General features: G+C 42.4%; 1 protein-coding gene across 2 annotated transcripts in view; it reads right to left on the reverse strand.

The window, feature by feature from the left end:
* Nucleotides 1-264: 264 nt before the first annotated feature.
* LOC131682595 (ubiquitin-conjugating enzyme E2 R2) overlaps nucleotides 265-27,793 on the reverse strand; it is a 45,893-nt gene continuing 18,364 nt past the window's right edge. For both annotated transcript variants that reach the window (XM_058964201.1, XM_058964203.1), the window contains exons 5-6: nucleotides 27,638-27,752; nucleotides 265-1,548 (exon numbers count right to left, since the gene is read on the reverse strand). In XM_058964201.1, coding sequence (XP_058820184.1) covers nucleotides 1,435-1,548; nucleotides 27,638-27,752 — 229 coding nt within the window. In that variant the 3' untranslated portion in view covers nucleotides 265-1,434. The remainder of the gene's footprint in view (nucleotides 1,549-27,637; nucleotides 27,753-27,793) is intronic.

Raw genomic sequence — 27,793 nt, forward strand, 5'->3', positions numbered from 1 at the left:
CCATCAATTTTCATATTAAGCTGATAAAATCGGGTCAAAAAGCTGATCAAATCAGGGGTAGCTAAAATCGGGGCTGATAAAATCGTGTCTTCACTGTATTGAAGGTGTAAATAAAAATGTGAGAGTACAGAAAAACAGCGTAAAAGAGAAATGTGCGATAAACTAACAAATACATTTCGTGAGAATGAGTAATACAAATTAAAAATTTCATTTCAAAGTTTCAGAGGGACTTTTCGGATCATATGAAAGTGAAAGAAGCAAGAGTTTGTATGTAAAAATAAAATAAATTCCTTGTATTTTCTGTTTATGTAAAATCAATAGGTCTACGCTACAAAGTTTACATAAAATAATTAAAAAAAATGTGACGAAAAGTTGAAGTACCGCTTGAACATATTTTCTTTAACTTGGCTTCACGCGATCTTATCTTAGTACTACTCACTATAAGAGAAGAGATTGAGATAATTAGCTGGGCTTATTTGTTGAAATTTTTTGTATTGTAATGTCAGACACTGTTCTAAATATTTCCATGGGTGAACTATTACTATATTGCTTCGAAACTTCGCTGCACTTATCATGAAGACAAACAAAAAATGTTAGGAGATTAGTTCGGGACAGTTTGCGGAAAGGAAATATATGTTACAAAACTAAATGATTGATAATAAAAAGCAACTTTTTAACTTAGCAAAACAATACAGCATAAGGATCCAACAATGACGCTTTTCCACAACATGGATGGGCGTTGATGCCATAAATAACGCTACGGTGAACGTGTTGCGCATGAAAGCTTTCCTCATTAATTATTGTATATTCCGTCTTTTATTACTACTTTTACTATTGGTGTGTATGGATTTATTCTTGTGAGCACTACTTCTTCATTTACACCGACTACTGCACAGTAATCAATCGCAAAATTTATTGGAAAACCAAAACCGTACTCAAACTAACATTACATATAATTGGCGTGCTTATCTATGAATGGATCGTTGAATTCCGTTTCTACGCCCAATCTCTATTTTAGTTTATTTACAGTAAACCTTACGTTGCTTTTGGAACGCAAAAAAGGAGACAGAGAAACGCAAGTCGGAAGAAGAGAACACCTAATGAACGCTCGTCTGTTTTTTTTATTTTCTTCAAGTATCTGCATTCGTACAATATATGTATCCGATTCCAAACTGTAGCACACAATAACTTCAGCATGTCGGTATGACGATATACTGAATTTCCGTTATCTCAAAGCTGAATAAGAATAGTCGGTTCAAATGCAACCACGCCAACATGAATTAAAACATGTGCCATTTAACAGCATTCCACGTTACGTCTTTATGAACTTTTTATATTTATAATTTTTTTAGCATTCTCTTGTCTGCATTCGCCATGTATCGGTTACAAATGTTTAGTAAACTAAACAGAACTAACACTACCTCCGTTGGTCTGTTATGATTCGCCGTTTCCGCTATCGTCGCCATCGGCGAACGATTCCACCGACACTTGATCGTCATCCTCGGTGTCTAGGTCATAATCATCGTCATAGAAGTCTGTCATATCGAGCTGAAACAATTAATAGAAAATGATTAAAAATTTGATAAGCTGTTCTAAGAATGCTACCTATTGTCATGTCCTACCTAAATACAATGTTATATATCAGGATGGAATACACGTAGGAAACTGGATCATGAGGGGGGGGGGGGGGGTCACAACGACGTTCAGGCATGTGGGTTTGGACAGGGTATAGGTTCTGGATTTAAGGTCAGTAGGTGGCACATGTGCCTGAAAAGCCGTTCTTATCGGATCACAGACGTATCTGCTTTGACCTAAACACCTAGACAACTTATGAAACTCTTTGGATCCCAAGAAAGATGTATTGGGGAATGTATATTAGGGTGGCATTTATTTTCGTGGTGTTGGAATTTTTTCCATCGCACCGCCCAAAAATAAATCAGAGAATAAAAATCCAACCATATAAACACGTACGCCAACGCGAATGCAAATTTATATGGGAATCACGTGCATGCCTAATTCAAAACTTCATAACTTTTTTCGAAAAGCTTGAAAATTTTTTAAAACTTGGATACTAAAGTCAACAAGAAATCTTTTATGTATAATGGTTGCTTTTTAGTTGAAGGACAAAACCTATGGAAGGATAAAACTTATTACAAATGTACATACTAAACCACTGTTAAATATTAGAGAATATACCTACGAAAGCACAAAATTATCGATCTAAAGAAGAATTTGGAATAATTAAAAGACTAACTCTTTAATGTTTAAATAATGTGACATTCTGACAATGCTATCATATTCCAAGGATCACATGCAGCACAGCATCTTATTCAGAAATAAAAGATCCGACATCTGTATAGTTAAATTGTATAACATTCTGACATAATAATACAATTCATAAGAAATACGAATAAAACCCCACAGGGCTTCAGCATTTCCAAATCATTACACTGAGGTCGTAAAACTCGGTTAAGTTGTTTCATAGCTCTCTATTGGTTCGCCTGGACCAGCGTCAAATTCACAGCTCATAAACAAACCGATTACCGGCAGTGACATATGATGCGTAAAAATGCAATTTGTACAACTTGTTACATTCGCCCGTTTCTGTACCATGTCTCCTCTTGTTCGGCATTACAAATCGGGCGTTTTTCTCTTTCTTCTCATGCGACTTGGTAAATCCATTTCTGTTTGTGTATTTGACTGTTCTTCGTGTTCACAAACCTACAATCAGTTGCGGTTCGCCTTTGTACCTTTTTGCCGACTGCAATACACTCGGGAGTCATTAGTCCCTGTTCTTTGCAATAATCCGAACGATGAACGGTTAGAATGAAAAATTTTTCTTCGTTAGTAGAAGGTTCCTACATGATTCCATCACAAACGTAGTAAGGCAATCGTTCAAGAACGGCGTGTGCCTCATTGTGACTATGGTTGCATTGTGGATTCGTTTCGCTCACCAGCCTCATAAACATAGCTCAGATTTCTGTAAAGTGATAAAGAAATAACGAAACAGATTTGACTGCACCGTGACAAAGCATAATAGATTCACTTTTTTAGAAAAGTCGGATTGTCAAAAATGTTCGAAAATATAATTTATGGGTAATTGGGGCCCTGAATTAAATTTCCATCAAAATGAGACACTAGTTTGAAAATTGGGTGAGCAACTTCAACACGTGTCAACGGAAAAAATCTATTTTTAGAGTGGTCCTAAGCGATGATTTAGCAAAGGTTGTACTAATTAATTGAAATTAGGTGAATAGAAAGATGCATAATTCTTAAAGATGCACGCCATTTTTTTAAGTTCACTTCAAATATTTCTCAAACGTAAGCGTATTCCGCTTACGTTTGAGAAATATTTGAAGTGAAATATTTGAAGTGAACAACATATTCAAAAATAGCACAACAGAATGCCTTGGAGCATTATACTGTTCGTTTGAAACTAGGTTTGTGCAAATCGGTTCAGCCATCTCTGAGAAACTTTTGTGGGTTTAAATGACGCACACACAAACACATATTTTACATACAAAACCAGACATCGGCACCGAGAGAAATTCCGCCGCCGGTCGATAATATCCAAGTAGAACTGGGAGTATGGTGAGTCACAGTTGGGAACTACCCGAGTAGATCGTGATCAGGTTGGGAGCTGAATGACTCATGGAAACAGGAGCTAAATGGGTCATGAAATCTGCAGCTAAACGGCTCTCTGAGACGAGAGCTAAATGGCGACGTAATAGAGAGAGATGAAAAGCAAGAGAAAAGTCGAAAGCTAAATGGCTCAGAGGTCGAGGTATTTCATGGATCAAGTGAGGCTCCGAGATAGCTGCGGAAAACTTCTAATCAAAAGAAAGAGGTCCGACGAAAGCACAATGCCAGCTCCCCACGAAGAAACACCTTGATGTAGTTCCGTGGGGAAGAAGTGCTAAGAAAGAGTAAGCAGTATTTTAGTGGTTAGATACGATAGTAAGTCGTGAGTCCCAAACAATGCCAATACACTACAGGCCAGGCTTTTGAAGCTTTTTAAACCTTGCTATAAAATAGTTGGATTTATTAGAAATTTAATAGCAGCCGATAGGAATGTTGTAGCTTTCATTTAAGACTAAGTTTATGAAAATCGGTTCAGGCATCTAAGAGAAAAGTGAGTGAGATTTTTGGTCACACACAGAAGCACATACACACATACATACATGGTGGAACAAAAGGCTAAGCATCCTCCGGCTGCCTGCATAAAAGCCTGAAGACGCGTTCAGAGAGCAAGCTCTGAAACAGTCAGAGAAGCGTGTAAGGTAACATTCCGGGCGGCCATGGCAGCTTTTAACTGCACGATAGTGCTAAGCAAGCCCACCTGCTACAAGGAGCTGTACAGGGAAATAGACGCCAAGCCTTGGGGCACTGCTTATCATGTCGTTATGACCAGGATCAAGGGTCCAATGACACCAGTCGAAATGTGCGCCGTCAAACTGAAAATTATCGCGAAAGACCTTTTCCCGAAGCACGACCCAACCGCATGGCCACCTACACCATACGTTGATGCAGACGGTGGAAATGCAAATTTCCAACAACGAGCTCTTTATAGTGGCAAAAGGGCTGAAAGCGAAGAAAACTTCCGGACCGCATGGTATCCCCAACGTGGCACTGAAGACTGCGATCCTGATGACCTACGCTGAAAGTGAAGACGGACAATCGCAGAGGCAGCTTGAGTTCCGGAAAGGGATATCGACGGTGGACGCCATCCGCACAGTCATCATGAGCGCGGAGAAAGCATTGAAGCAAAAGGGAAGGGGTAAACCCTACGGCGCCGCCGTGGTAATGATAGAAGTGAAGAACGCATTCAACAGTGCTAACTGGAGGGCGATTGCTGTAGCGATGCACAGAAAGCGAGTTAGGGACTATCTGTGCAAGGTTCTGAAAAGTTACTTCCAGAACCGAGTACTGGTCTACGAAAGGAACATGGGGCAAAGGTCGATTAGGGTCACGGCGGGAGTACCTCAAGGCTCCATACTCGACCCAACGCTCTGGAATATAGTGTACAACGGAGTGTTAACATTGGAACTGCCCGGGTAGTTGAGATCGTCGGCTTTGCAGATGATGTTGTCCTGACGATAACAGGCGGGACCCTTGAGGAGGTGAAGATGTTGACGGCAGAGACAATAGGCATCGTGAAGACCTGGATGGCTGACGTCGAGTTGCAGTTGGCTTACCACAAGACGGATGTAGTGTTAGTCAGCTACCGTAAAAAAATTCAACGTGTCGAGATCAATCAATCCCATCGATGCATGCGCTGAAGTACCTGGGTGTAATGGTTAACAATCGGTTAAATTACAACAGCCGTGTCGACTATGTATGTCAGAAGGCTGTGAGGACAACTAACGCATTGACAATGATCATGCCGAATAACGGAGGAGCAAGAGGCAGTACGAGACTTCTCCTGGCGGATGTCTCATTCTCAATAGCTATGGCGTACCGGCCTGGGCTGCTGCGCTGAACTCAAAGCGGAACCGAGCGAAGTTGACAGGCACGTTTCACCTAATGGCTGTTCGTGTCGCAAGTGCATACAGAATGACACCTTCGGAGGCGGTATGGGTAATTGCTGGGATGATTCCCATCTACATCACTCTGACTGAGGATGTGGAATGCTACCAGCGGAGAAATGCACGTAATGCAAGGAGACTGGTCCGAGCAGACTCATTGGCTAAGTGGCAGCAAGAGTGGGACAACGCGAAGAAAGGAAGGTGGCCCCCCGACTTATCCCAAATGTGTGCTTGGGTACATAGGAAACATGGAGAGATTTTTTCCATTTGACGCAGTTTTTGTCCGGACATGGATGCTTCCGGAAGTAACTGCATCGGTTTGGACAGACTTCGTCATTCCTTTGCCCGGAGTGTGTGAACGTGTAAGAGACACCGGAACACGTATTCCTCGAATGCCCTAGGTTCGAAAAAGACCGAAGGGGTATGCCTGGTATAACAGTGGACAACCGGACGTCAGGCTTCACGGTAATCGCTGAACCGACCTCTACACCCTACCGGGTAGCTCGTAAGTAGGCTAGACCCACCGCCGGTGATTACACTGAGTAGACCGCGTCGAATAGATAGCAGTGGGTCGTTGGGGCACCAGTGAACCGGAAGCTACGCTCCACCCAGAGTCGCGGGACAAACTTCAGCACCTACTGGCTGGCCCGTTGAGTAGGCTAGGTCCACCGCCGGGGACTAGATCGGGGCAAAGCGGTGAGCTAAACGGCTCACGGAAATGAGCATCGGTATCCGGTAGAAATCTATCACTGGGGAATTCACAGTAGAGTATATGCGCCGCCGAGGACCATCAACCTATATCGTGACCTCTCTCTCTCTCTCTCTCTCTCTCTCTCTCTCTCTCTCTCTCTCTCTCTCTCTCTCTCTCTCTCTCTCTCTCTCTCTCGAAAAAAACTTCCGTACCGAGAAATTCTGCTGTCGGGGAACTCCGTCAGAGTAGTGTAGTTCACCGCCGGAAAAATTGGAGTAGATCTCGATGAAGCTGGCAGCAAAATGGCTCCAGGAAGTGGGTCTCGGTGTTGGGAGAAATTCCTACGTCAGGGAGCTATCGGTCGTAGTAATGTGAGTTCACCGTCGGCAACAATCCGACTGATACAGCCAAGAGCTGAATGACTCACGGAAACAGGAGCTAAACGGCTCATGGAATCAACATCTAAACGGCTCACGGAGACGAGAGCTAAAAAAGCGACATAATAGATGGAGACAAGAAGCAAGAGAAGTGTCGAGAGTTGAATCAAAGCTCAAATGTCGAGCCATTTCATGAACCAAGTGAGGCTCCGAGATAGAGCAGAAGAAAGAGGTGCGCGATGAAAGTACAGCGAGCCCTATCCCCGAAGTAATTCCTTGATGGAATTCCGTGGTGAAGAAGTGGTGAGTAAGGAGTTTTTAGTGGTTAGGCACGAACGGGAGTCGTGAGTCCCACACAGTGCCAATATACCAATTCACTACAGGCCAGGCTTTTTAAGCATTTTAAAACTTATTATAAAAAATAAAAAAACAGTTGAAGCGTTGAAGCATGAGTGCAATCACCTGTACTTCAGTGCAGATGAAGTGATAGCGGCATTAGTAAGATCGTGCGATGCAACCATGTCAAGAGAAGGTAAACCAAGGTACAGTCGCCGCCCAACCTTCTGGTGCAACTCGGCCACCTACGCGCATATTGCCACCGAGCTCGGAGAAAAATGCAGAGAGCCCACAACGTCTCTGAAAAAGCTGCTCTAAGACCAGCGTATAAGGTGGCAAGAGCAGCACTTAACAAGAAAATCAAGCTCAGTAAGAAAGCCTATAGGAACTTTACCGCAACGCCAATTCAAATCGGTGGGGCGACGCCTATAGAGTTGCCATGGCGAAGATAGGAGGACCGGATAAGTGCCCGGAGAGGATAAGAGTCATCATAGAAGCGCTATTTCCACAACATGAACCGACGGCCTGCCGTCCATACGGTTCTAAGTATGACTACAAGGAAGAAGCTCGGGTAACCAACAAGGAACTGAAAGTGGCGGCAAAAATTTTAAGAACCAAGAAGGCCTCAGGACCAGACGATATTATTAACGTGGCTCTGTAAACAGCAATCCTAACGAACTCGGATATGTCTAGCACCACGTTGCAAAAGTGTATCGACGATGGTAACTTCCCCTACATCTGAAAGTTACAAAAGCTGGTGTTGTAGCCGAAGCCAGGTAAGTCCCCCGGAGATTCTTCAGCGTACAAGCCGATATGCCTGTTAGATACAGTCGGCAAGGTGCTTGAAAGAGTAATCCTTAGCAGGCTTACAACATATATGGAGGGAGAGAATGGCCAATCACTGTGGACGCCATACGAACGGTCGTGGAAACTATGGATGATACTATGGAGTAGTTACGCTGGATGTAGAAAAACGCCTTCAATAGCGCTACAGTTGTGCTGCAATCGCCGATTCGCTGCACAGACTTAGAGCTTCCAAGTACCTCTGTAGGATTCTGAGAAGCTACTTTCAGCAACTTATCTACGAAACTGACGCCGGACAAAAGTGTGACCGTGACAGCGGGCGTTCTCCAGGGAACCATACTTGGTCCAACTCTTTTGAATGTTAGATGAAGTTGAATTACTCGCAACAGAGGTGGTAGATGCTGTGGAAGACTGGATGAGTCAGAAGCTCTCCACAAAACCGAGATAATTTTGATAAACAACCGAAAGGCAGTGCAGCAGGCGAGAATTTCGATCGAAGAATGTATCATCAACTCAAAGCGAGAAGTTAGACAACTGGGACTGGTGATAGACGACCGGCTAAGCAACAATAGCCAAGTCGACCACGCATACGGGAGGGCCGTAAAAGTTATCTCGGATTATGCCCAACAATTCGGCGATCAGTAGCAGTAAAAAGCGACTACTGGCGAATGTCTCCACATCTGTGCTCAAATACACAGGATCTGCATGGGTGACGGCACTGGAGACGAAGAGAATCACGTCTCGCTGAACAGCATGTTCAGGCTGATAGCCACGCGAGTGTCGAGCGCGTATCAAACTATCTCGTCAGAGGCAGCCTGATAGCTGGAACGGTTCACATAAACCTTCTACTCGAAGAAGATAGCAAGTGTTGTCGGGATCGAGACACGAAAAGAGTTCGTAAACGAGCCCGAACTGATACCTTAAGCAAATGCAATAGGATAACGCTGTAAACGGTAGATGGTCCCATTGACTAATTGTATGCCTGTCGGTGTGGGCGAATAGAGCGCGCAGTAAAGTGAATTTCCACATGGCGCAGTTCTTCTCTTTATAGCTGTTTCAAGAAGTATCTAAATAGGTTCGGTCACGCGAGTTCGCCGTTATGCAACACGTACGGTTATGCAGAGAAAACGTCTGAGCACGTGGTCTTTGAATGCCCGCGATTCGAGCACGGGCAAAACAAAATGAGAACCGTTGTCGGTGGGGACGTTAACATCAACAGTATTGTCCAAAGTATGTGAGTGGACAAGGAAAAATGGGACGCGGTTGACAGAACAATCGTTCAGATCATATCAGCGTTGCAACGAAGATGACGAGAAAAGCAACAATCGGCAACGTAGTAGTACATATGGCTTCGTCGTCGTCGTCGAGGCACCGATGAACCGGAAATTATACTGCAACCGGAATCGCCGGTCCGACCTAGGCACTCGACAAGTCAGTCGGCTTAAGAGAGATAAAGGAAATAAGTGAGCGCAACCGGAGTAGGCTAGATTCACCGCCACGGGAATAGACTGAGCGCACGAGTCGTCAACGATAGGTCGTCGGGGCACTTGAGAACCGGAAGTCATCCTCCCCCCGGAATCGCAGGACTGACTTCAGTACCTAAATGACCAGCATAAAGATAACGATTTCGACAGAACTTTCGTCGTGGGGAAACTTCTCTTTGGGAGTAGGATAGGCCCATTGCCGGGGATTAGTTCGAGTAGCTCGTGAAATAGCACCGGCAAATGGTCGTTGAAGCGCCTATGAACTGGAAATTACCCTCCACCCAGAATCGCAGGACCGACCTTGGCATCTGCCCGGGTAGTATTGGTTTCAGAAGATCTTCCACTGTCGGGGAGCTCTTCGTCGGAGTAGGAAAGATCCGCCATTAGGGACTATTCCAAGTACACTCCAGTTTTTTTACGCGGTTTTTTTTGCGCGGTATTTTTACGCGGATTTTGAAATTTACGCGGTTTTCATTTACGCGGTTTTAATTTACGCGGATTTTGGAATTTACGCGGTATCCATCAACGAGGTTCCCTTTATCGCGGATTCTTAAATTAAAGTGGTCTTCATTTACGCGGATTTTGAAATTTACGCGGTTTTCATGTACGCGGATTTTGAAATTTACGCGGTTTTCATTTACGCGGATTTTGAAATTTACGCGGTTTTCATTTACGCGGCCTGTATCTCCCAAGTAAAAAAAAACCTGAGTGTAGTCCGTAGCGAATCGCCGGCTTGAATCGTTAGGGCACCAGTGAACCGGACGCAATCCTCCACCCGGAATCACTGGTCAGACCACGGCACTCTGCCGGACTACATCGAAGCATTCTCGTCCGGCAACGGATGCGGGAAACATTCTTTTGGCGGGGAACTCTCCGCCGAGGCAGGCTAGCTCCATTGTCGGGGACCACGCCGAGTAGCACCGATAGCGACAAACCGCCAGTATAGGGTCGTCGGGGCACCAGTGAACCGGAAGTCACCTTCAATCTGAATCGCTGAATCGACCACGGTATCCAACTGGTCAACACAGAGAGGAGCGCATAAAAAATATCCATCATGCCGAGCAGGACTGATATAGCGGTTATAAGACCAGCGAACTAGCACGACCAGCTAGACCTGGAATCAAGCGATGCCAATTTAAGCCAATATATTCTGATTCCTTATCATTGAAGGTTCATAGTTATCTTTCCGTTCAGAGTTCCTCACTCTGGCAGAAATCGGTAGAATGGTACATGACACTCGGCACTCAAGGCCTCGGGTTAAAAGTCGATTTTCAAAGTAATTGCTATACCTTTCTATTGAGAAAGGCAGAACACATACATACACATACAGACATTTTGCGGTCTCGACGGATTGAATCGAACGGCATATGACACTCGACTGGGAAGCCGATTTTTGGAGTGATTGCACAACCTGTTTTGATATGAATAGCAAAAATATCGTCCATTTTTGGCGATACAGAGAATGTTAGTCTATTCAGTTCAGTTTCCATTTGAACAACACTTTTCTAAATTTTCATGGCACGATATTAAAAATTGGTTGAGGGACAATGATTCTTCAGTAGGCAGCAGTGTACCACAGAACTCAAAATCTCCTGGGCCAATCGTTCACAATGGGAACCGATTCCGGAATACGGAAGTCTGAACCAAACAATTTTACTAATTATTAATGGCATGCGTCATTCATCATGTGACATCAAACTCTGCGATCTATGAAGAATGTCACATTTGAAAGGATCTGGATACAGTTTCCCACTTAACGACCGGTTCCGGTAATTCAGGATTCCACTTCAAATTGCATCTACTCGGTTTTCTGTAGACTATTTAAGCTCAATTGAAATTAACATATTCTTCAGATAGAGTGAGTCGCACGAAAGATACATTCAGACATAGACGTTTTATAGATATGGGTTGCGCATTATGTATTCATCGCGTGTCCCAGATGGTTTAAAAATTAATTTAGAGTGTTTAAATATACAATTTGTTTATTTTCACGTTATACTAATGCCAGTACTGAAGCTAAGCTTTGGAAATTTAAAGAAAACGGTTTACGTTAGCCTCAAGCAGCGTCCACTGAATTTTAGTACAAATTCGGGACCGGTTGTCTGACCAGATCGTCAAATACAGTTTATGAATTCCGGATCCTTTGCAGCAGGTTTGGCCGAAATAGGCTTAGAATTTTGATAATCAGAGCCAATTTTGAACTACCATTGATGAGAAATTTTTTTTTCGAAAAGTAAAGCTACTGCTTTGACCAAAAATTTTCGCCATCTTCTTATTAGGATCATTTTAACTTTTTCTATACAACTTCGAGCTAGTCAAGTGATCATTGATAGCAAACTCAATTGGAACTTACATTTGGATCGAATCATAAGTAAATAGTAACGGAGCACTGTCCAAGTAGATATTATCTAAAGGGGTTATAAACCTTTTTATTTTTCAAAAAGTCGAAAGATTGTTTTACTATTATCTGAAAGTACAAATCTTTGAGAATATTTTCTTAATTTTTATAAAGATCTGAGTAATAGATCAAAAGTTACAGCGCTTCGAAGCTCGCTTCGTGTACCAAGAGCAGTGGAAACTTGAAATTTTAAACTCGAAATAGTGTTCTTTCCAAAAATGGATTCTCCGTGATCAGGATTGCCTAAAAACTACTCAAATTATTTTCATTTTTTTTTTTTCAATTGCTCGTAAATAATTTTTTCGTGCCATAACGATTCCTTTTTAATGCATAATTTTTTGTCTCATAGATAACAAATTTTTAATTCAATTTTTAGAGCTTAAAACATCGATTTTTTTAGGAAAAACGTTCCCGTATGTAGGAAAAATTTATTATTTATTCAAATAATCGGTCAGGTACGAGAAATACTCCTATACTAATGGATTTCTTTTTAGCTTTGGGATTTTAGTTGATCTGTTGGACTTCCATCGGGATCAAAACAAGCCTCTTAAATAAAGAAAAGGATTTGGGGAAAAGCCATAACTCCGACAATTATCAATATATTTTTATAAGCTACTTCTTGATTTTTTTCGTTGAAAAATGTACTATCAGATGTAATAAAATCACTGCTTAAAAAAAGGTGCCCGTCACAATAAATCAAAATATGTTGATGTTGGAGAGATTTTTCAGAAATCCTTAGGATATTCTTAAAGATTCGTTGGATTTGCCAGGTTTTTATTCAACGTTTTAGAATGTTCTAAAATTTTAGAGAACATGTTTGAATTATGTATAATTTCCCTGAATTTGAAGAAATTTGTGAACATTCTGCAGTTCAGAGAAATTGTTTAAATGCGAATTTGAAGTATTTTCCTAAATTCTATAGGACCTTTGAAGGCCTATCGCTGAGGTTTTCAGAAGTTCTACAAAAAAGCTATGGCTGATCTTGGTATCGTACAAATTGTTCTAAATACTAAGTTAACTATCTCCCCAATTGTGTAGGACTTTCCTGAACCTCCCAAGGCGACCCTAAAGCTTTTCTTCGTACTTGATAGATTTCCATGATTGATTTATGGCTTAATTCAAAATATTTCACTGGAGTTTGCAGGACTACGCAGAGAATTTTTCCAAATCATGCACAAGATCCCTGGAAACCCATAGAACGATCATAAAATTGGTCCCATTTTGTTTTGGCTTGTAATTTATCGAGGCAAAATGTACGTACTATCGAGGGTACGAACTATTACCTGAAGTCAAATAAGACAGCCTTTAAACTTATGATAACATATGGTTGGTGTTAAATCGGACCAAGTCGCAAAACATAAAAAAATGTGATATTGATAGCATTGGATACAGACTTTCTTCAGCTACATTCGACTTTTGCCAGATTTGAAGTATGTAACAATAAACAAGAATTGTGGTATAAAGTAGTTTCCAATTATCATGTAAAGGATGATGCGATTCAAACTTTAAACTTGTTTTTCTCAAAACCAATGAATTGTCACTTAGTCCGGTCTGACTTAACACCGACCATATTATGCTAAAATTTATTTTGAATAAAGAAAACCGTTTGACTTATTTCGATATCAGGTAGGAATTAGCTAACTAAAAAATTTGGCTAATAATTCATGTTAATTTACACGTCAGATTTATGTGCCAGCAAATAGTAACTATATGTGTAAATATGATAGGTTTTACGAGTAAATTTTTATCAGTGTACATCGCCGATTGTATACTATTCCCCTGAAAATCATTCCCCCAGAATTCCACCCCCAGAATACCATATCCCAGAATATACTATTTCCCGGAATGTACAATTTAGACCTGTGCGCCGCCGCGCCTCGCCGCCGCCGGTAATTTTTAACATACGCCGACGTCGAACAGTAGACCGGCGGCGCGCCGCTGATTCATTTTTCCCACGCCGACAATTTGCGAACTCCAAAATTGTTGACTCATAATTTTATCCACAAATCTAGGAGCATTGTCTATGGACCGAATATACGAGTTAACTGATTCATGTTTTATCACATCTTGAGCATTATTTGGGATTAGTGGTTGTCAATTGGATTACAAAATTAAAATGGTCTTGATATTTTCTCGAAAACCATCACACGACGCTGAGAATATTATTCATGGATCCATTCTTGCTTCGTGAACTGGATAGGATTCCGAGTATAGAGTAAAGTGCCTATTTTCACCATACTAAGCAGGGTGCCTCACTAATTCTTTAATTTCTCGGCCTACAATCAATGGTGTGCGTAAACATTGACATCAACAGCTTTGCTTCGTTGTTAAGAACCAATATAATAACACAAATGCGCTGAAAACAGTGAAATTATCGTGTTTGAGCGCAACGAAAACTCGAATCGAGTGTCCCTTTTGTTGCGCTACCATTTGACTCAATGCGTTGAACAAAGATGGCAGACACTGCTCTAACCAACGGCTTCGACTTCTAAGATATAGTTAATGAAATTTGCGATTTTGTGCTTGATTCCTAGTATGCTAGTCACGATTCACCAGTCGAGCTCGTGAAAAAGTGCGATTCTGAATGCCACCCTGCTCTCTGGTCTCGGAACTTCTGCGTGAGCTATTGTGTACAACTGCTAGCAACCAGTCTCATAGGCGCGAGCATTAGATACAAGGAAGCTACTAGGACCTGCAACCTTGTTATTTTCTTGTTAAGACTCAGTGTAATGTTGGTAATAAAATGAAACTTCACTAAGCACCAAAAATACATCACACAATTCATGTCCGTGAAATAATTAAGAAAACTAAAGGCAATGGAATTGGTGTAAAAAATCCGACGGTAAGCTCAACACTAAAATATCACGATACCACGAAGAGAATTTTAGTCTTTTTTAGTCGATAACGTTAATACAAATTAGTGTATCCTCAAGTTATGAACTCGAATCATGAAAATAGTAAACGTATTCAGACACAACATTAGAATATAACGCCATTTTTGTTTCTTTTTTCGTGTGAACTAGTTTTGTGAAAACACAAAATTGTTTTCAATACGAGGTTCATTGATTAAATCGTTATCTCATTTTTTTCTCAAAGAATTGTTGGGCAGAATGGAGGAGACACTGATCTTCGTCGCGAGCGGTCGACTCTCGTAGCGCTCCCTTCGCGTCGGTTAATTTTAATTATTTGCAGCACAGTTTGCTGCCTTTTGGTTATCGAAAGTGTGAATAACGGTGCAATTTAGCGATGATGCAAAGTGAAGTGGCTTATAAAAGCATTTTTCGACTGACGCGAGGTGTGACAGTTTGTGAAAATCTAGCTTCGGCAAATGAAAGGGAATCTTCCTCGCATTACGGGCCGTCGATTCCCGATGCAAGGACAGTAAAAGTGCACAGAAGACATCTAGAAGCGCAGTGTGCTTTCTAGAAATAGTGAAAAATGGTTTTTCAGAAAGTAGGATTCAATCCGAAAAGTGAAAAAAGACGGCGATAAGGAAATTTGACATATTCAAATAATTGGTGTTTTACCAGCGACTAGCGACTACCAGGTGTCGCCCCAAAATTCTTCACCTGAAAAATAGGTGGCAAACCAGCCAATCGGTGCTCAGTTAATTTCGTCCGCGTCCCTTGTCACCGGTGTCGGCGGTGCTATCTTTGAATATTCTTGGATATTCAACTGTTTTTATTGCTTTCTTATTTTATTTCAAATGAGTAGAGGTTTTGATTCTTTTATATTCGGGATTGCAGATATTTTGTCGCATGTAAATTTTGGGCGTTCGTTGATGTGATGGCACTGTAAAAAAACACGTGTCCGCCGGTCGGCTAACTTTTCTTTGGACTGAGCAAACTAATTTCTATGTTTGGGGTTTGTTTTACCAACGGGGGAACTGATCCACAGAACATTCAATGTGCTTTAGGAAAACACATGGCCTTATTTGAGTGGAATGATGACTTCAATCATGTATAATGTTTGAGAATTGACAATTCGCGAGAGGGATCAGGGACCGGTTGGCAATTATCTTCAGTTATGTCCGCACGAAGAATAAGTGTTTTTCTGTCATGTTCATTGGTTAGCGTTCAATTCTATCTCATGCCCCCACGCGAGTCTGGGTCTATTGATGACATTTGGTCCTTGGACAGGCGACGACTGGGTGCTGTTGGCCGTCTGCCGGTGGTGGCAGAGTGAGGGGGTGCGAGCGGATCTGGCCGGGAAGACAATACCGTAAAGACGAATTGTTGTTCGGGTCGATGCGTACTGAAGGTTCGCCGCATCTGTTTTGGTGATCTTGCAAGTCTAATTTCAGGTTCCGTTGTTGGTAGCAGGCCCCTGCATCGGGTTAACGATTTCCCTTCAATGTTCGATATAATCGTTCGTATACGTGTTCACAAACAGTCCAATAAGGAAAATTGGAAATACTTTCGTTGATTTATAACATCTCGAACTATCATAACTCTTTGTCTGTATAACGTGTTATCACTCGGTAGTTTGCAACCCAAAAATATATCGTAGAGAAGGAATAGCAAAATTAGTCCAAATAATGTCGCAATAAATAGTGATCCGGCCCATTACGCAGATAAGATTAGCTTTTCTAGGCAATACTCCCACGGTCGGCTGTGTGGGGTTGGAAGCGAATCCTAGAGCCTATTCCCTTTCAAACCACTAACTCCGCGACACCTATGGAAGAGTCTGATGAACCTTCTGTATAAGATTCCGCATTTTATTCAAACGATCGCCGGGTAAAATCAGCACCGACACGATAGAAACCACGAACAAATTCGTCGCGTGATTGAATATTATTAAAAAATATAAGCAGTGCTCCTTATAGACGGCTATCCGGAGTTCAAGGTGCTCATTTTGCTAATCGTATTAATACAACAAATGATAAATTTCCCAAATTCTCGGCAGCTGGCTGCCCAGAGCAATTATTACATGATAACGCTACTGACACATTTACTAACAACCCCTTCCCGTGATACATGTGGAGATGCAGAGGATTCCTCGGTCTCTAGTAGCAACATGTATCGGACTAACATTCCTTCCTTTCCCAGAAGATCTGCATTCGGACGTAGCCGGCGTCGGTATTGATCAGCATGCAGGGATCAGAATAGATTGTACAATGTGGCTCATCATGTTATTCCCAAGCATGTTGTTCCAATGAACATTTTGCAACCTAATTTGGTTCTGGTCAATAACGGAGTAGCAACTACGGGCGATCTCTTATGCTTATGCTTATGCAAAGAATTGTTGGGCAGAATGATCTTGACTTTTCGCGACGCTGGTGCACTGAAGTGGCGATGCAGAGGGTAAGATTTATGATCTCATAAATTAATCGTCGTGTGGTCGTGCCTAACTCAGAAAAGATTTTCAGTGTCAGTTGCACCAGACCGGTATCACAGATAAATAGACGTAACACGAGATGAATTTTCATCATAATTTTTGACACTTCGATAGTCTGTGTACATATAAAGTGTTTGTAATTTTGACACAGAGTTAAATGCGTTACTTATAGCGTTTTTGCTAGACCCCGAAACTGAGTAAGGTTCTAACCCCAACCGCTGTCAGTTCATATATTTTGACAGCAGTTGGGGTTAAAGCTGACTCAGTTTCGCTTCAAGCAAAAACGACATTAGTTTCCGCACCAACCCGAAAATGTTACCGCCTTTTTAATTTCATGCAAACCAAAACAAAAACAAATGGACCGGAAATGTGAAATGGATTCTTGTCGAAGTGCCCAAAGCAGAGTTTCATAGGTTACCACACGATGCCGATCGGCGAGTAAGAGCATAATAAGATGTTACTAATTTAATTGATTCGGTGTATCGAATCTAACCGGAACTGATAGAGGAATTGGCGGGGGCAGGAGCTACGAAAACTGAAGATAGGCTCAGACCATTATCAATCAGACATTTTTAGTGACCCGTTTCAACCCAACAGGAGGTAAAACACAAAGTCGTGGAATTATTATGAATGATATTAACTGTATATTTGAGTTTCGTCAGGATGCAGATCTGTATGATACCAGCACATCGAGCATACTTTGCACTCAAGATAGAAGCAAATCTTCCGTTGAAAGGAAATGTAGTGCCACGGAATCGTATGCCTTATCATCGTGGCGATTTTGTACTTACAAGAAGTAAAAGTAAACGCCAGCCTGGAAAATGAAGTAATGTAATAGGTGTCCTTACATGATCATTAAAAGTGACATTTCTGCGCAGTAATGCAGTAATGAATACTAAATAGAAACAAAAAACATTGAAACGATAACAGGAATTGATTTCCTCAAACTATTTTACCGTTGGTTAAATTCCGAAGATAGAAAACAATAAATGATTATGATGGGACGTAAATATGCAGTCGTTGCTCTGCATTCTTGAAATTTGGCCATTGCAACCATTATTCCATGAGAAGTCGTAGTATGCGACATCGACGATTTTTCTATTTCGCTCTTCAAATTTGACAACTGTAAAAATAATCCCACCTTCCACTTATTATCTTGCATTCGGCTAGCAGGGTGGGCACTTTCAGAGCTTCGGTTGAAAAAAAAAATCATTTGACATGGTAGCGAGAATCACATTTTGTGCAATGTGTTCAACAGATGTCGCTAGTATACCGTGGGCGATGACTTTTTTTTAAATTTTCTTCAAGCTGTTAGGTCTGATTGTATGTGGCTGTATTCTGCGAAGTCGGTTACAAAAGAAACCGAAAATTTGAGAAAGGAATTGCTCTGCCAAGAGTTTAGTTAGTTACATACATACGATATACGCCGGCGCGCCGCCGATAGGGTTCGACGGCGTGACGCCGCCAACGCCGACGCCGCCGACCAGAAATGTCGCTTACGCCGCCGCCGATTAAAATACATCGGCGAACATGTTTCCGCAGAATTTCATCCCCCAGAATACACCATTTCCCAGGAAGTTATTCCACAGAAAAGTTTTACGTTTGTTATTGATTCGATATTTTTAAACGTACTACTCGTTCCCACTTCTATCTGACGACATTCTTCGCTTTCGATTCGGTCACATTTGAAATGATTTGCATTGTGTTGAGACCAGAAGTTAGGATGACATTATTTATTCCGAATTAAAAATTTGCTAATTCATGCTGTGTTGAATATTGCAATAAAGATTTGGTTCTACGACTTTCCCCCAAAAACCATTCCACAGAAACTAAAATACCGAATTGTGTTCACCAAAAGAGCTGTTCTCCATTCCCTCGAAACCCTCCTGAGATGTAACCATTTCCCAGTCATTTTTGGTAAGATGGGGAAAGAACCCATATTGCTCATACATTTGCGTACGAAACAGGTCCAATACAAAAGAAGAAGAAATGCTCTTAAAACTCAACAAACTATTTGTCAAAATGTGCATTCATTTTTATTTTAATATAGATTCAAGAAAAGCTCGAATTAAAGAATCAACACCAATGATTGAATAAACCGACAGACGCAAAAATCACAAATTTACGTGCAAGAGATATTTGGCATAAAGATTCAAAGAACTGCTCATGTTTGAAAGAAGGAATCAATTCCGAGTCGACCGGTTATACGAGTGGATAGAAGGCTTGCTTGCAAGGGGCAGCCGCTTTCAACGGCACGTCATCAGCACCTTTACACCACATCATTTCCTTAAATTAGATAATGCGCAAAGCTTTGGCTTCACCACTAAAATTTAGTAAAAACAATAACTTTTCAGGGGAATGTAACGTTCTGCGGGATGATTTTCTAGAGAATGGTACATTCTGGATGATGGCTTTCTAGAAAATTGTACATTCTGGAAAATGTCTTTCTGGGGAATGGTACATTCTGGAGGATGGAATTCTGGGGAATGGCTGTCTGAGAAATGGCTTTCTGGGGAACGGTATACAATCTACATCGCCACAGTCTTATTTCCTCACAAAGTGTGCACAAAGAACGAAATACACCAATGAGAAATAGAGCACCACAAAAACACTGCGATGTGCAGATCATCCGCACAAAGAGAATCTTGAAAACGAAAAAGAGGAAGAGCTGTGCACCAAGAGATACACTATTTCTCACAAAGAGTCACCTTGAAGAGCCACTTGTTTGTGCCTCCCCTCACTGGCAGACAGGGAGGAACGCGAATCAAACCATAATTCAAAAGAAGTGTGATCGGAAGACCGTTTTTAGTATGTTTTTTGTTGCCTTTCCTGCTTCCGTACGCGGGGACCAAGATGCACACAGAAGAGCCTCTTTATTTCTACTCTTGTATGTGTGCAGCCATGAAGTAGAATGCACACATGGACGCAACACACATCGGAGTCATGAGGTTTAATGTAAAAGAGAAGAGCGGTGGTTTGCATGAAAAGTGCAAAGAGCGTTTTTTATTCTCTTTAGGTGCATCGCATCCCTGCATGGCCATATAAACACCACTGGGGCGGTCAAAACCGACCGCTGAATTGTCAAACAAACATTTTGTGAATTGCTCAATACATATTGGAACGGTTCATCCTAATCCTTCCCATTTGAAAATCTGGTCGAAATATTTCAATTCTACACCTTTTGTATACATTTCATTGAAAGAATAAAAAATACCCCAATTTACAACACCCCATACCGATAAACTTTCATCCATACTTGATGATTCATAAAATTTGAATAATTTGAATATTGATTCGGTATTCACATTTAGTCAAATTTCTTAAAGGTTTTTGATACTGCGGCATCACTGTGTGTTGGTGTAAATACCACCGGTATCCGCCTACCCCTTACACACTTGGTACAGTTATGCGTAGAACGTCAGTATGCAGTGTGGCTGAAATGAAGTGTTACCAACCCAGAAGGCTAAAACTTTTCTGCGTTTAAATATTTTTAATACGTTCAAAGGAAATGATGCCAAAGGCAGAATCCATTCACGTTGGATTGTTGGCCTTTTGTACCTTGACTATGGCCCTAACACTACCAGAAAACGTATCGCAAAAGGCCGAATGTTACCTGCTGAGGTTTTGACCCATTGACGGACAATAATAGTTTTCAGCCGACTTGGTAGTTACTCACACAATACGCACAAAGAGCGAAATACACCGAAGAAAAATGGAGCACTAAAACACTGTGATGAGCAGAACACCCGCACAACGAGAAACTTTAAAACGAAAAGTGGAAGATCTGTGCTCCAAGAGATACACAATTTTGTACTAAAGGTTACCTTGAAACGCCACTTCTTTGTAATCCATTGGCACGTATTCATGAAGATAGGAGCAATCAAGCCGCCTTTAACCATACCATGAATCGCTACGTCTACTTCGTTGAAAAAATAGTTTTGCTCATCAATATAAACTGTCGATTGAAAGCTACCTTCATCGAAGCCGAAGAACCACCGCCAAAGCCACCAAAAATGCAAGTACGGAGTACCAGCATTACGAACCAGTCACGTGAAAATTTCCCGCCGATGTTGAAACAACTAAGGTGGAAGTACTGTGGCGATCATCTCTATCTCGCTCTGGAATCATATCACATTCCTAACTTACCAATCTGAACCCTCACAAAGCTACAAATAACTAATCACACGATCGGTAGATACCAACCATGCACACACACTCTCATAACTCTCCGAGCTCTCGATCGAAGCAGTTCGTTTTCTGGTGCTGTGCATAAAGTGAACAAGAATAAATTGTCAGTGAAGGTCAACCATTGTTCGAGGCAGTCTTTGTTCGCCGGTGCCCAGGCTGGTGAAGTGAATACCAGAATAGCCGGAATCGCCGCTATATAAGCTAAGTATTTTTTTTTCTTTCATTTCCCTTTCCCCGATCGGTCTCTACTTCTGCCCTTTCCCCTGAATATAAGTTTCATCTCTCGTTTACACCACGTGTTATCCTCGTGCCTAAATGGCCGAGGGCGAAGTAACATTGGATGGGAATGATATTCCCATGGATATACCGGATAAACCCGAAATTACTCCCTCCCCTGATTCCCCCAGTCCTCCCCGTATTAAAACATACCCAGCCAGTTCGACTGGACCCTGGGTGGTGTATTTCCGGCCCAACACGAAATCGCCCAATATTCTAGAAATCTCACGGGAGCTGACTGCCAACTACCCGTCCGTGGCTCAGATAACACGTGTTCGAGCTAATAAGATACGCGTTATAGTAAATGACCTCGACCAGGCAAACCAGATTGCTCGCAGCGAGCGTTTTACGAAGCAATTCAAAGTGTATGTGCCTTGTAGAGTTGTGGAGATCGATGGGGTCGTCGCCGAACCGGGTCTAAAGTGCGAAGACCTGTTGAAGTACGGGGTTGGCTGCTTTAAGGACCCTTCACTTCAAAAGGTGAAAATTCTGGAATGCAAGCAATTGTATTCCGCAAAAACTGAAGATGATAAGACAACTTATTCTCCGTCAGACTCGATTCGGGTGACTTTCTCCGGATCTGCTCTTCCCAACTATGTCCTCCTGGATAAGGTTCGCCTACCTGTTCGCCTATTTGTACCGCGGGTAATGAACTGCAGCAATTGCAAGCAACTGGGCCACACAGCCACTTATTGTGGCAATAAAAAACGGTGCGGCAAATGCGAGGGAGAGCATGAGGATGACGCTTGCGGTGGAGAAACTGAGAAGTGTATTTACTGCGGGGGCCCTCCGCATGCTCTTAAGTCATGCCCGGCGTACAAGCAGCGCGGGGATAAAATTAAGCGCTCCCTTAAGGATCGCTCGAGGCACTCTTATGCAGAAATGCTAAAGAATGCTTCGCCATCTGTCCCTTCCGAAAATTCCTTTGCTCTTTTGGCTGGCGTTGAGCAAGAATCTGACGACCCACAAGAGGGAACATCATTGGTTAACCCAGGGGAATCCAGGAAGAGGAGAAATCTAGCCTCACCTACATTGCCTCGTAAGGGTGCCAAGGTGTCGTCCACTCAGAGTGCGCCAACCGCAATCAATAAATCCAACGGAAGTGATGCACAAAAGCCGAAGCAATTTGCTCCAGGACTTGGAAATCTTAATTCTAACAAGGAGTACCCACCACTTCCAGGGACACCAAAAACCCCAAGTGTCCCCTTTTTTCAAACAGATACTCAGTCCAGTAGCGGACTAATGAAATTTTCTGACATAGTGGACTTAATTTTCACAGCTTTCAATGTTACTGATCCTCTTAAAAGCCTTCTGATACGTTTTCTCCCTATAGTGCAAACATTTTTGAAGCAGTTGACTACTAAATGGCCCCTCCTTGCAGCGATCGTATCCTTCGATGGCTAAGTCATCGAACGAGGTCACCGATTCGATCACTGTTCTACAGTGGAACAGCAGAAGTATCCTCCCGAAAATCGATTCCTTTAAATTTTTACTAAATAGTTTAAAATGTGATGCTTTCGCATTATGTGAAACTTGGTTAACTTCCGATATAAATCTCAACTTCCACGACTTTAATATAATTCGTCTGGATCGAGAAAACCCCTATGGAGGAGTACTTTTGGGGATCAAAAAGTGCTATTCTTTCAACCGAATTAACCTCCCTTCGACACCAGGCATTGAAATTGTCGCTTGTCAAGTTTTAATCAAAGGTAAAGACCTTTGCATTGCTTCCATCTACATTCCTCCTAGAGCCTCGGTAGGGCACCGAACGCTTTGTAATATCACGGAATCCTTACCGGCACCGCGGCTAGTTCTGGGAGACTTTAACTCGCACGGTACGGTATGGGGCTGTCTTCATGATGATAATAGATCAACATTAATCCAAGATCTTTGCGATAATTTCAACATGACCATCTTAAACACGGGAGAAATGACGCGGATTCCTACACCACCAGCACGCGCAAGCGCGTTGGATTTATCTCTATGCTCGACTTCGCTACAGTTAGATTGCATGTGGAAGGTGATCCCTGATCCCCACGGTAGCGACCATTTGCCTATCGTGATTTCAATTGCTAACGGTTCAAGACCATCGGAAACAATCAATGTATCGTATGACCTCACACGGAACATTGATTGGAAGAGTTACGCGACCGCGATATCCGTTAAAATCGAATCCACTCAAGAACTTCCTCCGGAGGAAGAGTACAGGTTTTTGGCTGGCTTGATTCTCGACAGTGCGAATCAAGCTCAGACTAAACCAGTACCCAGCGCGAATACCCATGGACGGTCTCCCACCCTGTGGTGGGATAAAGAGTGCTCAGAGCTGTACGCGGAAAAGTCCACTGCATATAAGGCCTTCCGGGAAGACGGGTTACCCGCTAGCTATCTACAGTACGCGTCGTTAGAAAGGCGAATGAAGAGTCTAATGAAAGCCAAAAAACGTAGTTATTGGCGCCGGTTCGTCGACGGGTTAACGAGAGAAACAGCGATGAGCACTCTTTGGGGTACGGCTCGACGTATGCGTAACCGTAATAGTACCAACGAGAACGTGGAATATTCAAACCGTTGGATATTTGCTTTCGCCAAGAAGATCTGTCCGGACTCTGTCCCGGTACAGAAAACGTACCGCGCCGCGTCTCCTCACGATACCGCGAACGAAACACCGTTTTCGATGGTGGAGTTCTCACTTGCTCTCTTATCATGCAACAATAACGCCCCAGGGTTAGACAGAATCAAATTCAACTTGCTGAAGAATCTACCTGACACTGCAAAAAGGCGCTTGTTGAATTTATTTAACAAGTTTCTTGAGGGTAACATTGTCCCTCATGACTGGAGGCAAGTGAAGGTCATCGCCATCCAAAAACCAGGAAAACCAGCCTCCGACCACAACTCATATCGGCCGATTGCAATGCTGTCCTGTATTCGGAAGTTGTTCGAGAAAATGATCTTGTTTCGCCTCGACAATTGGGTTGAAGCAAATGGCTTACTGTCAGATACACAATTTGGCTTCCGCAAAGGCAAAGGGACGAACGATTGCCTTGCGTTGCTTTCTACAGAAATCCAAATGGCCTATGCTAACAAAGAGCAGATGGCATCAGTCTTCTTGGATATTAAGGGGGCTTTTGACTCAGTTTCTATCAACATTCTGTCAGAGAAGCTGCACCAGCATGGTCTTTCGCCAATTTTAAATAACTTTTTGCTAAACCTGTTGTCTGAAAAGCACATGCACTTTTCGCATGGCGATTTAACAACATCGCGATTTAGCTACATGGGTCTTCCCCAGGGCTCATGTCTAAGTCCCCTGCTCTACAATTTCTACGTGAATGACATTGACGATTGTCTTGCCAATTCATGCACGCTAAGGCAACTTGCAGACGACGGCGTGGTCTCTGTTACAGGGCCCAAAGCTGCCGACTTGCAAGGACCATTACAAAATACCTTGGACAATTTGTCTGCTTGGGCTCTTCAGCTGGGTATTGAGTTCTCCACGGAGAAAACTGAGTTGGTTGTTTTTTCTAGGAAGCGTGAGCCGGCGCAACTCCAGCTTCTATTGATGGGTGCAACGATCAACCAGGTTTTCACATTTAAATATCTCGGGGTCTGGTTCGACTCTAAAGGTACCTGGGGATGTCACATTAGGTATCTGAAACAGAAATGCCAACAAAGGATCAATTTTCTCCGAACAATAACTGGAACATGGTGGGGTGCTCACCCAGGAGACCTGATCAGGTTATACCAAACAACGATATTGTCGGTGATGGAGTACGGGAGTTTCTGTTTCCGCTCCGCTGCGAACATACACTTCATCAAACTGGAGAGAATCCAGTATCGTTGCTTGCGCATTGCCTTGGGTTGCATGCACTCGACCCATACGATGAGTCTCGAAGTGCTGGCGGGCGTTCTTCCGCTAAAAAATCGATTTTGGGAACTCTCATATCGATTGCTCATCCGATGCGACATTCTGAACCCGTTGGTAATTGAAAACTTCGAGAGGCTCGTCGAGCTTAATTCTCAAACCCGTTTTATGTCCTTGTACTTCGACTACATGGCACAGAGCATCAATCCTTCTTCGTACAATCCCAACCGTGTCCGTTTCCTAGATACTTCTGATTCTACTGTATTCTTCGACACATCCATGAAGGAAGAGATTCGTGGAATCCCGGACCATATACGCCCGCAGGTGATCCCCAATATATTTTATAATAAATTCCGAGAAGTCGACTGCGACAAAATGTTTTACACTGACGGATCAAATCTCGATGGGTCCACTGGCTTCGGTATCTTCAACAATACTATCACCGCTTCATTCAAGCTCAATGATCCCGCTTCAGTTTACGTCGCAGAGTTAGCTGCAATTCAGTACGCCCTTGGGATCATCGACACTCTGCCCACAGATCACTACTTCATCATTTCGGACAGCCTCAGCTCCATCGAGGCTCTTCGTGCGATGAAGCCCAAAAAGCAATTCCCATATTTCCTGGGGAAGATACGGGAGTCCTTGTGTACGTTATCTGAAAAATCTTATCAAATTACCTTTGTTTGGGTCCCCTCTCATTGCTCTATCCCGGGAAATGAAAAGGCCGACTCATTAGCAAATGTGGGCGCATTAAATGGTGACATATACGAAAGACCAATCTGCTTCAACGAATTTTTTAGTATTTGTCGTCAGAGGACACTCAACAGTTGGCAAACCTCGTGGAGCAATGGTGAACTTGGACGATGGCTACATTCCATTATCCCAAAGGTATCAACGAAGCCTTGGTTCAGGGGGATGGATGTGGGTCGGGATTTTATTCGTGTAATGTCCCGACTTATGTCCAACCACTACACCTTGGATGCGCATCTGCGGCGTATTGGGCTTGCGGAGAGTAGTCTGTGCGCTTGTGACGAGGGCTATCACGACATCGAGCACGTTGTCTGGGTATGCGCCGGGTACTTGGACGCCAGGTCTCAGTTAAAGGATTCCCTTCGGGCCCGAGGTAGACCACCCAATGTCCCAGTCCGAGATATACTGGCAAATCGTGATTTCCCCTATATGTCCCTTATTTATACTTTCATAAAAACGACAAATATCCCCATTTAGCCCCTCTCTTTTTATTTCTCGTTTTAGAAGCTTTCTCTTGCCTTGTGGGACCGATCAGCTCCAGACTGCAACTATGTAACCGCCGTCGCACTTACCACTACGGAAACTGAAGCGAGAGCGACTCAAGGTCCGATGACTTTTGAAGGATTCCCCGCGGGTCCGAAGAATACCATCCGCCAATCCGACCTACTAGACTGAGGCGGTAATCTTTCGCTGATCTCCCGTTTGAGCGAAAGTTGCAAGTTTTGCTCTTCTCTCCCGGTCACCATCTACGCTTTCTCTCCCCTGTCCTTGATACAACTGCTTCTACAGCCCCCCTCTGAATATCTTGACCAAGCATAAGTCTCCGCTAAAAAAGTTCAAATTTGTATTCTGTATTCCTAGTTTTAAGATAGTTGTAATTTTACCTCTTTGTTAAAACTATTGTCCCCCATCTTGTAAATAGAATTGTATCCCTAGTCTTAAAACACCTGCGAATTTTCTCATAAATATTTGTTCCCCCTTTTGTGTACCAAACTATATTGTTAGTTTTAAGATAACTGTAAATATTTCCTAAAAATTATTACTATTGAATTCCTTGTTTTAAAATTTTTTCATAAAAAAAAATCTTTCGCCCCCTCTCTTGTATATAGAATCTTATTTCTAGTCTTAAGATAGATGTAAAATTTTTCTTTTTTAAAAAAATATTTCAACATTGTAACCTCCTAGTTTTAAAATATACAAAATGTAAAAACAAAAGAATTTGGCACCGCCAAGCTAACGCATTTTTGCCTATCAAATAAACGAAATGAATAAAAAAAAACCATGCACACACACTCATACCACGTAATAGTTATACCACCATCTGTATATAATCTGTACATAATAATGTAGTGATAAACTGACCACAGAAAATAACGTAAGCGTATCTTCTCCTGCGCAAGCATTTTCCGAAAATTTTCACAAAGCACTATTACGATTACGAATAACTGTTTTCTTCTATTTATCTGAGTCGTCAATGCTTTTGATTGATTGTCAACAATAGAAAACTATCTTCACTGTAAACTTGACGTGGCTCACGGGTGTGCAGGGCTGAAGCTGGTAACACTTCGTATCAACCATCTTAAACAACTAATAAACAAATAAAAAATTGACTAACCTGGGGTTCTTGACCGCTCGGTTTCGTTTTTGATTTGATACAGTATTCTTCCAGTGTAGTCGGTACAACGATTCCCTCCTTCTCTGCCTCTGCTTTAGCGGCCTGTGCCTGTTTCCTACAAACAAATATCGATATAGTCAAACGGTTTCCGGATAT

Source organism: Topomyia yanbarensis, chromosome 2, assembly GCF_030247195.1.
Source record: "Topomyia yanbarensis strain Yona2022 chromosome 2, ASM3024719v1, whole genome shotgun sequence".
Lineage (NCBI taxonomy): Eukaryota > Metazoa > Arthropoda > Insecta > Diptera > Culicidae > Topomyia > Topomyia yanbarensis.